Source organism: Mustela nigripes, chromosome 6, assembly GCF_022355385.1.
Source record: "Mustela nigripes isolate SB6536 chromosome 6, MUSNIG.SB6536, whole genome shotgun sequence".
Lineage (NCBI taxonomy): Eukaryota > Metazoa > Chordata > Mammalia > Carnivora > Mustelidae > Mustela > Mustela nigripes.
Genome location: NC_081562.1, coordinates 90,565,906 through 90,579,226, shown reverse-complemented (window position 1 = coordinate 90,579,226; position 13,321 = coordinate 90,565,906). Strand labels below are relative to the sequence as shown.

Genomic DNA, 13,321 nt, shown 5'->3' with positions numbered 1-13,321 from the left:
CCTGTCAAGAAAGACATTGATGTGCTAAGTGAATAATATTGTTGAGTACCATTGTGATTTTCACTATTGTCTTTATGAAAACATATCAAGTTAAGAAAACATTAAAATTGTAATACTCATGGAAGTCTAACCATAGAGTTCCATCTGGTACCATGATTAAAAGATATAGTTTTGCCCTGTAGGTGTCCGCAGTGGAGATCCTGGGAGGTAGACCTAAAAAGAAAAGAGAGTTTCTGCCTATTGAGTAATGAGTTTAAGAGGAGCTGCTGTTCAACAACTGTATTGTTGAAGGGGTATAGTGATTTCTGTCCATGGTTTTGAAAAACAAGGCATCCTAGAAAACCGAGTCATAAAAAATTATTCAAACAGGATATCAGAGCAGAGCAATGATAATTTTAAGGCAGGAGGTATTAATAGTTTATATAGGAATAGGCTTTTTGAGACCATCATCCTTTTGTTGATTAACAAATATTTTAAATGCCATCATTTTATTTTTTTTTATTTTTTTTTTAATTTTTTATTTTTGATAAACATATATTTTTATCCCCAGGGGTACAGGTCTGTGAATCACCAGGTTTACACACTTCACAGCACTCACCAAATCACATACCCTCCCCAATGTCCATAATCCCACCCCCTTCTCCCAAACCCCCTGCCCCCGGCAACCCTCAGTTTGTTTTGTGAGATTAAGAGTCACTTATGGTTTGTCTCCCTCCCAATCCCATCTTCTTTCATTTATTCTTCTTCTACCCACTTAAGCCTCCATGTTGTATCACCACTTCCTCATATCAGGGAGATCATATGATAGTTGTCTTTCTCTGCTTGACTTATTTCGCTAAGCATGATACGCTCTAGTTCCATCCACGTTGTTGCAAATGGCAGGATTTCATTTCTTTTGATGGCTGCATAGTATTCCATTGTGTATATATACCACATCTTCTTGATCCATTCATCTGTTGATGGACATCTAGGTTCTTTCCATAGTTTGGCTATTGTGGACATTGCTGCTATAAACATTCGGGTGCATGTGCCCCTTTGGATCACTACATTTGTATCTTTAGGGTAAATACCCAATAGTTAAATGCCATCATTTTAAATGATGGCACTATGGTAAGCCCTTTGGTAGGCAATAATGAACAAAGTATCCCTTTTTCTACAAAATGTTCATAGTCTGTGAAGATCTAGCATCGAGAAAGATGACATTCCAGTATATAGTGAAAATTTCTAATCATACTGATAAACATACTGTATCATGGGGCTCATGTAATCCTATTTGACTATGAATTACAGCAATACAAAGCCAACTTTATAGATGGAGCAAAGAGGGCAATGCGAATTTGAGGACTTTAGCGCTGGAGATCTACCATCAGACAGAGTGGTACAGGGCATGATGAACACCAAAGAGATCTGATTATTTAAGTATACAAAGACTTACTGTGACTCAAATCATACTGATGGAGAACGACAAAGTATTATCTATCAGTGAGAGAATCAGTTGTTAGTCCCATAATCTATGATTATGGCTGTGGTTGTTGTTGTGGATAACTCAGTGCTCAATCCAAAAATGACAGAAACTCTTTCCAACGAGAAATGGTAGTATCATACAGGCATATGTTATATTTGAGATTACCAGTGGAAGAGTTTGGGATCTAAGCTTCTTTAGTGAAAGCAATATTCTGCATGTAAGCTTAGGGATTTAAGTTTAATTCCAAAAGAGTAGTAGTCTTCTGAATTTTTAATTTTCTAAGATATGTTATTTTGGAAAGAAATCCCCATAAGCCAAGCCTGGCATTTTAGATGAGCTTATTTAGTAGTCCTGTGAAAGAAAGTGCTTTTGTGGAAGAAATAGCATCCTATTCTGAAAATCTAAGATTTCTTTGTGTATGTTCATGTTGCAAAATTTCTTACCTCCCCTAGAAATTGGCACAATTGCTTCTTTGGGGGACACAGTTGTGATCTGAATCATTTTTCAGGTACATATTGGTGATATATACATTATTTGTTTCCTATGAATATCTGCCTTTTACTTTAAAAGGAGGAAAAAAGTATACCCACTTAAAGGGGTATATCTTGTGGGGGGTAGGTAAAATGTTAAAAAGAGTTTAAAACATATAATGTTGCTCTTTCATCTGGTTATTGTGTCATGAGGCACCATGAGCAGCAAAGTATCTAAGCGACACCCTGTACTGGTGGTGTGGGAAGTCCTGAATGGGAATCAGTGCCAGTGTCAGAAGTTTCTGGAGATGGTGGAGCTGCAGATCAACTTGAAGATCTACAACCCACAGAAGGACAAATGCTTCTCAGGCACATTAAGGCTCAAGTCCACTCCCTGCCCCAAGTTTTGGGGGAACAGCAGCACTGTGATGAGTCCAAGATTGTGGATATTCCCCACATGGACACTAAGACACTGAAGAAACTCAACAAGAAAAAAGAGTTAGTCAAGAATATGACCAAGAAGTGTGATGCCTTTTTGGCTTCAGAATCTCTGATCAAGCAGATTCCACAAGTTTTGGGTCCAGGCCTGAATAAAGTTGGCAATTTCCCTTTCATGCTGACCCACAATGAGAACATGGGGGTCAAAGTGGATAAAATGAAGTCCACAGTCCAATTCCAGATGAAGTTGCTATGTCTGTCAGTGGCTGTTGGCCACATGAAGATGACAGATGATGAGTTTGTATGCAACATCCACTTAGCTGTCAACTTGCAGGTGTTGTTGCTCAAGAAGGATTGGCAGGAGGTCTGCGCTTTATGCAACAAAAGATCATGGGCAAGTCCCAGCACCTGTACTACGGCATACCTCAATAAACCCTTATACTAACATTAGGAAAAAAAAAAAGAAAGAAATATATACTATCCATATGAGGATCACTAGTATTGGTTTTATAACATAACTTTTTTCTGTGCATAATAAAATGAATCAATAAAATCAGCTTTTCATAGAAAGCATAAAAGAGAAGTAATGACTACTTGCTGTTTTCTGTTTCTAACCATGCAATTCTCATTCACTTCACTCACTTTGACAGCTGCAATTTGCAATCATTATTATTTTTGTCCAGGATATCCATTTAATTATATTTCTTACCTTTACTTGGAATTCTTACTGCACTGTTGGAAATGTTGTGAGCAGTCCTATATTTTATATTCATATGGCCCCGGGTATATGTTTTTATAAAAGATTAATTCCATACTGAAAAGTCTCCCTTTTTATCTGTTGCTCAAAATCTTATAAGGTGGAAATGATCTGTTCTATTAATCCAAATGGCTAGTGCATGCCTGCAATGTAGTTGCTTTGAAAGTCTTTTCAGAAATAACATCTGAATGATTTTCAATATAAGAATTAGGAAGAAATTAAAAGAGACCCTTAATCTCAGGAAACAAACTGAAGATTGCTGGGGAGTGGGGAGGGAGGCATAGGGTGGCTGGGTGATGGACATTGGAGAGGGTATGTGCTATGGTGAGTCCTGTGAATTGTGTTAGACTGATGATTCACAGAACTGTACCCCTGAAGCAAATAATGCATTATATGTTTAAAAAAAATGCAACAGCAAAGGCAAAGGAAGACACAGAATTTGGAGAGCTAAAAAAACTTTTCATCCTTTGCTGCTATAAAGCATTAAGAAGTACAATAGGTAAGAAAAAAAAAGGAGGAAGAAATTATATTTGTGAGTTTCCTAATCTGCTTATAGTAAACTGTTAATATCCACATAATAGGTATTAAATATAGTTAAATATTTAAATTAAATAAATATTTACCTAGTTTGTGCATGGACTTAATTTATCAAATATATCTCAGTATTTCCTAATGTACATTGATAAATGCCTGAAAAAGTCTTAGAAATCTTGACTATGGTCATTGATATAAATTCTTTCAAAATAGATCTGAGATAGTAATAGATAGAGTGTGGTACCGGGTTAACTGAGTGTAAGATGAATAAATGAGCCACAATGCCATTTGAGGGTAAAGGGAGGCTTGCTGGAGAGTCTTGGAGAGTATCATATCCTATTCTCAAAAACTTTTCTTACTGGGGGACCTGGGTGGCTCCATTGCTAAGTGTCTGCTTTCCACTCAGGTCATGATCCCAGGGTCCTGAGATGGAGCCCTGCATTGAGCCCTGCATCGGATTCCTTGCTTGGTGGGAAGCTGGCTTCTCCTTCTCCCACTCCCCCTTGTGTTCCCTCTCTCACTGTGTCTCTCTCTGTCGAATAAATAAATAAACATTTTTAAAAAACCCGTATTACTGAGGGAAGAACATGACTTTTTTTTTAAACATATGTGATTATGACCAAGAAATAAAGGTGAAAACTGAGATAACAGTCAAAGCAGACAAGGTTTGTCTTACGCATGTGACTTTGGGTTAAAAAGAATCAACCCTTAGCAATTATAGTGAAACTGACACTAATTGTGCTAAGGCAGGAAAACTGACATTTTCTTTGACAATGATAACATTACCTGACCAATAGGCTTCTCATGCTTAAGTTACTGCATTGATCAAATTAAATTTTAATTTCATGTAGTTTCTCTCCCCCACTAGAATCTGAGATAAGTTAGAGCAAGAATCCTCTTTCTCATCACTGAATCCCCAAAGCTTGCCATAAGTAAGAAAAGCCTGAATGAGTTCATTAAACATTACAAAGTCCTTTAATGTAACAATCCTAATATTGAACATTAGCTTTTATTCATAATTTATTGCAAGTGAAAGTCAGGGTGAAGATGAAAGTAACCCAACTAGTCTGGGTTTTGAGATGAAAGGAAAGTGACTGAAATGCCAGTTCTGAAAGCTGCAATCTGTGTACATTGAACTTTCTACCTCAATTTCATCATGTTCATTCACCTATAAATTGGAAGCAATAATGTTCACTTTCTAAGAAGTTTTGTAAAATAAATACTGCATGTGATTTGCTTAATACAGAGTAGAGTGTGTAGAATATTATCAGTAGATGTTATTTCTCTTCCGTACTTCCAAAACCCTAAAGTCAGCTCTAGATGCCACAAATAAAGCTCGATTCTCCAGAAAAGTGAACTTCCAGTGGTTTATCATAGTTTCATCCATTTTATAAGTTTGGTTTATTTTTACATTGTCTGTTCTTCACCTATTTTTTTAATTTTTGGAGACATTTGATCTGCCTAAGGAAAAATACTTCTAAGAGAGATTAGTAATGAATAACACCCCATAAAGTCGTGGCAGGATTAAATGAGTCAATACAAAGAAAACAATAGCTCTAGAAGGTAGGAATTGCTGAAAATTTTTATGTTATCTTCCACCCCCTTCTACCTCCTTTCTCTTCCTCCTCATTAGCATCTTAATTATGATAAACAGTGTAAATATTTTTTAGTACGTGTGAGTCTCTAATCTTTTAATATTTTAAAGTAGATATTTATATTTTATTCCCAGTCCTCTGGTGATTGTGTTTACTTGATTTCATGGAAATGACAAAGAGAATCAAAGTTTTCTAATAACACTATCTATTACTGGGTAAGAATGAAAAGTTCAGAAATCCACATCAATCCTGACACTCTTTCCATCAAACTAAATGCCCAGTGTCTCTTCAAAGGTAAACTATTATCATTCAGAATCATAATTATTAACCCAGATGTTCTACTGCATTGAAAAAAAACACTTGAATTTACAGAAAATTCTGAAACAATATTCAGTTCATCAAATGTTTGAGTTCAATGATTAGGAACTTTAATATGGGAGTGGAAAAAAGGGGAAAATACATAACTCTAGTAAAGGAAAAGGAATTTCGAGAAAGTGTGAATAATAGTATTTACAAGAACGTCATCCTTTTAGTGCTCCTTACACTTTCATTTACTGGAGAAAATCATAACCTTTTGGATAGTATCCTTAAAGGCTTGCTTTACTTGCTGGTTCCTGAGGGTATATATAAATGGATTCATCATAGGAGCGACAGAAGTATTCAGAATAGCCACTCCTTTGGTCAATGATGCCTTTTCTTTTGCAGAAGGGTTGGCATACATGAATATGCAGCTTCCATAAGAGATGGAAATGACAATCATGTGTGAGGAACATGTAGAAAATGCCTTTTTTCTCTGACTGGCAGAGGGTAGTTTCAGAATTGTTCTAATGATGAACATGTAGGACAAAATTATTAGTGCCAAAGTGAAAAGCAGAATCACTATGGCAGAGTAAAAACCGATCACTTCTAAGAGCCATGTGTCTGAGCAAGATAATTGCAAGAGGGGAAAATAATCACAAGCAAAGTGATCAATGACATTGGAACCACAGTAATCTAACTGGAGAAAGAGAAGAACTGGTGGGAAGATATTTAAGAATCCTGTCAGCCAAGCACAAAAGACAAGTAAAATGCAGACTCTTTTGTTCATGATGGTTGTATAATGCAAGGGTTTACAGATGGCAACATAGCGGTCATAGGACATGGCAGTTAGAAGGTAAAACTCAGTTATTCCCATGAAGATGAAGAAAAACAACTGAGCTGTACAATTATTGTATGAGATCGTCTTGTCTCTGGTGATAATTGTGCCCAGAAATCTAGGAATACAGACAGTTGTAAAGGATATTTCTAATACAGAGAAGTTCCTGAGGAAGAAATACATGGGGGTCTGCAGATGGGAGTCAGTCAAGGTGAGAGTGATGATGGTCAAATTACCAGTGACGCTTAATATATATGTGATAATTAAGAAGAGAAAAATCATAATCTGAAGCTCTGGGTCATCTGATAGCCCTAGAAGAATGAATTCTGTGGGTACTGTGCGGTTTTTCATTGCTGATCCTTTCTTCCACCCTTTAGAGCGGAAACTGTATGTTCCCCTGTAGGACATAAAAATTTAAAACAAGATTGAGGTTAGAGTACAGAATCTTAAAAATATCCACAGTGATGAATAATCTATGAAACCCAAAAAGAAATGTTTTCCTTCAGCAACTCTCCAATTTCTACTGGACCTCACATTCAAGTAATACATATTATTTGAAGTTAAATACTGATTTCTTTTTGTTGAAAATGCGCTGTCAGGGGCCATGGGTAAAAAAAAAAAAATCTTGTGATAACATTTAAGCAGAAGGTATTTATTCTAATGTTTTTTTTTTAAATATTAAGATTCTAATTATTCTTGAAAATATTTAGCTCCTTTTTTAAAAAAACATGAAAATACTCTAATTGACATTTTTCTTTTCCTCAATATTATAAAAACTAGTCTGCATTATGGCTCATCTAAAGACAGGGTTTCAAATCTCACAGGGGTGATTTAGGCCTGCCTCCACAATGAGAACTACATAGTTTAGGAAGCTTTCACAAGGTTGCAAAATTCGTCATCTAATTTGTGAGTAATCATCTCACTGTACAATGTGCATGTTTATGCATGGGAATGTTTTGTTGACATTCTTTCATGAATTACTTTAAGAGTTTGGTTGATGCTATCACATTCTTATATATATTTTTTTGCCTTGTTGATAAATAGGCTAGAAGTACAATAAGGTAACATTCTATTACTAAATTAAATAGTTGCCTAGAAGTAGTTGAATTCACTCAATGCATAATCATTTTCTTTTCTTTTCCTTTTTTTTTTTAAATAATACTTCTATGGAAAATGAACAAGTAGATGGTCAAAATAATACCAACTGGGAAGCAGATATTTTTTCCCATAGGGAATTTTAATAATAATCTTGTGTATGTAACAGAATACATTTTCAAATTAGTAAAAACTGAACAATCCAAGATTAATTTCTGTGTTCCTGCTTTAGGATTTTATTAACAGTCTCTTGGTAGTAAGCAGTTATTTAATTTTTAATATTGAAATGGTTGTAAATCCACAAACATATATGCAAACACGATTTTAAAACATTTATGTAAAATGAAGATTCCATATCTTATATTGAAGAATAAAAAATTTACTTACTTCCTGATTCTTCTTGATGATCTTGTCTCAAATTTTATCATCTGATTTGCTTAAATATTTACACAATTTCAGAGCTGGTAAATTGAGTTAGCAAAATATTTGGTTTCTATTGTGCTCTCAAAACAAGCGTGTTGATTTAACTTTTTTATGGTTCTTAGGGATTATAATTCTCTTCAACTCATGATATCCTTCATTCCTGATACTTTAAAATGCTGACAACATTTTATTATAATTCAACTCATTCTTGCTTTTCATCTGTCAAACTCCACATACAAATTCAATTACACCTAGGTTGACTACTACTTTTCCACTTGCCTCTTTTCATATACTACAAAACAGTTATTTATCCAATCATTTTTCTTTCTACTCATGCAAACATTTAAAATAAATATCTTGTAATTCTATGATTATACATCTGTGAAACCTAAGTAATATTTTCCTCAAGTTCATGGACTGCTATATTTTCCTGCAAACACTGTTTTGAGAAACAGAACATATGGAATGTTCTTCTCTATGTCTGACATACAAATGGAACTGGACTTATTTTATCTGTGTCTTTTTGTTGACCCGGGGGAATTCATTAAGTAAATAGAGTGCCAAGGAGAAGAATCATTAGACAGAGTGAATCAGTTTTATAAATATTGAATAAGAAGTACAAAAATAAAATGATTCAGGAAAATAGACAAATGTACAAGTGGCGAGATGCTAAGTATGGGAAAGCTTGATTTAGAATTTCACACTTCCATTGCTTCTCGGCCTTTTGGCTAAGATCAAGTGTAGAATTTCACTCTTCTGTGACTGCATAAGGAATGCACATTTTTCTTCCACAAACTGGACTTGTCTTCAGTAGAATTAGTGTGCTGATATCTTCTGAATTTTGGCAACCTAGAGAAGAATTCTTTATCAGGATGAAACGGTGGAAAACACTGCTGTGGATTTCTATTTTGACTGATTGTCTTCTGAAATGGACAACCTCCTAAAGACTGACAAGAAGGTTTATAACTATACTGACCCTTTGAATTTAGGAAAGCCATTCCCAAGCCCCTCCCTAATGTGGCTTTTATTGCCTTTTGACGACTTTCTTCACTGTGTTATTTACTTCCATTAAACAGTTATTTATATTTGTGCATATGACATCTTCTCATATTGAGAATATTTATGAATCAATAAAATAAATATATGAAAAACTGGCATTGGATATTTTGAACTTGTTTAATCCACAATTCCTTCAATGAGAGATGTAGTTTTTATTCCTAGAAGGGTAATATATTATAGACATATAGGGGCGCATTGGTGGCTCAGTGGCTTGGGCCTCTACCTTCAGCTCAGGTCATGATCTCAGGGTTCTGGAATCAAGCCCCATATCAGGCTGTCTGCTCAGCAGGGAGCCTGCTTTCCCCTCTCTCTCTGCTTGCCTCTCTGCCTACTTGTGATCTCTCTCTCTGTGTCAAATAAAAAAATAAAATAAAAAAATAAAATAAATGCATATGAATGCCATATGTACACATATGTGTAATATAATTTTATATTTAATGAGTTATCTTTATTTTCTTTGCAGTTATAGATGTGGACATAAAACATGTGTGTATTTGATACCAGTAGTGCAGATTAACACTATTTGTGGGGCGGCAGGGTATGGATTATTTACAGGATTGAAAGATGAGAGTATTTGAAAGACAAAAGAAAGGACATAGGACAATACGTAGATGCTGAGATGTGTAGAATTTATAACTGCTACACATTAAAATAGGCATTGAAAATATTTATTCAAGATATTTCAGTGGAGATGGTGAAACTACTTCTCTACTTATGAATATTCTATTCCTTTGCTTTTAGTTTTATATCCAAATAGCAATTCTTTTTGTATTTTATTCAGAGCTTTTATTGATTACCAGGCACTGACCATAAAATTATCTCATTTTTTCAAACAAGCAGACAATACAAAACCATCTGAGGTCAGTGCTATTATTATTCAGGTAAAGAAAGAGTCTGAGGCAGAAAGAAGTTAAAGTGTCTGATATCCACCATTTGTGTGTTTGGAGCAACACAATCTTTAGTGACTCACAGGGAAAGGGAATGAATTTCTATCTCACAAAGCACTGTACTTCATGAAATATCCTATTAGACATGTTTCTTCTCCATGTTTTTTCTCAAGCTCCTAGATACTGGATTGTCTCTCTCTTTCCTCCTTAATCACCCTCTCATTCTCTAACTTTCTACCCTTACTGCTTTACTCCTGGTTTCTAATAGCTGTCTAGCTTTTCTCTAGGCCTCAGAATAATTTACTTTTAATGAAGACTGATTACATCTGTTACCCTCCTATCCACAAGCTAGTAGGCATCTGCTTTTTAATAATGTGTCAATTACTACCATGTATTCTGAGGTTGATGAGTGACTATGTTTTAGGTCAATGAAACATCGTTCAAGCTACCAGGTTTCACTCTCCTCAAAGAATGGAGGATGGATTTTAATTACAAGTAATGGTTTGCTGTAACATGTTCTAAATCAAAAGACAAAATTTGTTAAATCAAATGGTTAAGGGATCCAACTCTTTTAAGACTTTCTCTAAAACCTGAACTGCCATCGTATTACTGAATATTTCCAGTATGTATTACTAATCATTTTCAGTGATATATTATCATGCTCTTGTGGAGGTAAGCCACTCCACAAGATGTTGGTTGGCCTCCTACTTACTGACTACCATCATTTAATTGAGCTACTATTCTATAAATTGAATTTTTAATCTCAGAAGTGTAATGATTGACAGATGATGTTGGATCTGATAAGTTTCTTGGTGTAATCCATATAGTTAAGAGAATCTTTTTGTGTGTGAAATAAATAAGGGTTTGCATCATAGGAGTTCCTACCATTAGAAAGTTCCAATGCAAACTTTAACAAGAATTGTTCTCAATAACTTCATGAAAAGTCAATACACATCAAATAAATTGATCTTTGCATAGTTGCCAAAAGGTCTAATGTAAAATAAAAGAGGAAAATGAACACCAAATGCATTAGAAAATATTCAATTAAGTATTTCTTTGTCATAAAAAAGTCTAGTTATGATAAAATGCACATTTTATTTGATCACTGTTTTAAAGCTAGCTCACTGTTACGTACATTATTACATATGTTTATGTTGGGTAAAATATTTAGTCAGAGCACTAGGGCGTTGAAACCATTCTAAATTATTCAAATGTTTTCATGTACTCAGTGTTTATTGAAAACCCACTACATGGCAGATGCAGGTTCTAAGGGAGAAGTATTAGTGACTTCTGGTAAAAGTCTAACAACTGCTTTTCAGGGGGTGGAGGTAAGGGGCTGATATGTAGAACTGATCCTGTTCCAAGATGTGAAGTCTCTCACATGGCAGGTGTCAAGCTATTTCTGTGGGCTTTCTGAATGCAGAATTGAGAAGACAGCACAACTGGCTTTTGGGAAGCATCTAGTCAGGCCCTGCACCCTTCTGTGTGGACCACAACATTTTGCTGCAGGGGATATAGAGATCTCTGCTCTCCTGGGCTGAGGGATGTGAGAGAAAACAGACAATAAGGAATGAGCATGACTGATTCCTAAATTATACTGTCTTTTATAAATTAGTAACTATTTTGTAAAGGAAAACTGAAAAACCTTGGAAGTAGGGGCTTACTATAATTTTATGTAGAGAAATTGGGGGGAGGCCTTATTGGGGTGACATGCAGATATCTGGGAGAGGAGTGTGTCTGGTTTAAGAACCATCTAGTGTAAATGCACTAAGGCCTTAGGAGGAAATATCATGTGAATTGCTAAGAAAGATTTGTTTTTTCCTTTCTAATATTAGTAAATGTATTGGTGCTTATCCTGTTAGTCTCCTGGTTAGACCATCCAGTATAGTACTGAATAAACACAATGATAGTGAGTTCGTAACTGATTTTTGTTAAAATGATTTTTCTATGAACAAAGTATATCATGAAACAAATAAGATTTTGCATCTTTTGCACTTAAATGAATTGTATGAATAAACTGTTATATCAAAATAGCCAGAAAAGGTAAGAGAATGTTATAACTCTAAGCCATGACTATATTTATGGTCTTTGTATAGTAAATTAAAAGTGTTAAACATGACTTAATATTTTCTGAATTTCTAGAAGGTGTGTTTCCTGATGGAATCATATAACAGTTTCTCTCTTATGCTCTTGTTCTTTTTATGTATCTTAATTTTTAAGAATTGTTGTGGAAAAATTGGAATTTAAAAATATTTAGAAGAAGAAAATGAGGTCATTTTTATAGTTATGGAGTGGAAAGACTAACTCAAAGGAAGGGAAATGCATGAGAAAGTGATTGGTTTTTAAATGGAAATAATATATATTCAAATATCCTCTGTATACTGTTGGCAACAGAAATACAAACAATGAAGTAAAACTGTAGTGAGACTATGTTGATATTCATAGACATTTGAGGGACCTTGTTTTTTGTTTACTTGTTCTTTATTATGCCTCTAATTGATGACAACACTTTTATCCTTTATTTTGAATTGTTTGAGAAGAATACAATCTTCCTTGCCCTGTCCATGAAGGCTCGCTTGACTTGCTGGTTCCTTAGGCTGTAAATAAAGGGGTTCAGCATGGGGGCTACTGAGGTGTTTAGCACAGCAACACCCTTGCTCAGAGACACTCTGTCTTTTGCTGCTGGATTAATGTACATGAAAATGCAGCTGCCATAGGAGATGGAGATGACAATCATGTGGGATGAGCAGGTAGAAAAGGCCTTTGTCCTCTGACTAGCGGAAGGAATCCTCAAAATTGTTCTAATGATATATATGTAGGACAGAATTATTAATGCCAAAGTGAACAGTAGAGTAAACACAGCACAGGCAAAGCCCACTATCTCTAGGAATTTTGTGTCTGAACAAGAAAGGTGTAGTAAGGGGAAATAATCACAGGTAAAATGGTCTATAACGTTGGACTTACAGTAATCAAGCTGTATGAACTGCATGAGTAATGGGAATATGATTAAGAATGAAGCCAACCAAGAGGCAAAGACAAGGAGTTTGCAGACTCTGGGATTCATGATGGTCATGTAATGCAGAGGCTTGCAGATGGCAATGTAACGGTCATAGGACATGGCAGCCAGAAGGCAAAATTCAGTGACTCCCAAGAGGATGAAAAAAAAGAACTGAGCCATGCAATCATTAAAGGAAATGGTTTTATCTCTTGTAATCAAGCTGCCCAGGAACTTGGGTATGCTGACAGTTGTGAATGAAACCTCTAGCAAGGAGAAATTTCTGAGGAAGAAATACATGGGAGTCTGGAGGTGGGAATCCAGCAGGGTAAGGGTGATAATGGTCATGTTCCCAGTGATGCTGAGCATGTAGGTGATGAGCAGAAAGACAAAGATCACCCCCTGAAGCTGTGGATCATCTGACAATCCCAGGAGGATGAACTCTGTTATTTCTGTGTGGTTTTTCAT

The 13,321-nt window shown here is 35.3% G+C and overlaps 2 protein-coding genes and 1 pseudogene across 2 annotated transcripts; 1 reads left to right on the top strand and 2 right to left on the bottom strand.

Moving 5' to 3' along the window:
• Positions 1–2,153: 2,153 nt before the first annotated feature.
• Positions 2,154–2,818, top strand: LOC132020367 (large ribosomal subunit protein uL1-like; annotated as a pseudogene).
• Positions 2,819–5,806: 2,988 nt separating this feature from the next.
• Positions 5,807–6,745, bottom strand: LOC132020766 (olfactory receptor 6C3-like). Its single transcript, XM_059404912.1, has one exon. It carries the CDS (start codon positions 6,743–6,745, stop codon positions 5,807–5,809), a length of 939 nt encoding a protein of 312 aa, XP_059260895.1.
• A 5,631-nt stretch (positions 6,746–12,376) lies between these two features.
• LOC132020366 (olfactory receptor 6C1-like) lies at positions 12,377–13,321 on the bottom strand. Its single transcript, XM_059404528.1, has one exon. The coding sequence runs from the start codon at positions 13,319–13,321 to the stop codon at positions 12,377–12,379; it is 945 nt and encodes a 314-aa protein (XP_059260511.1).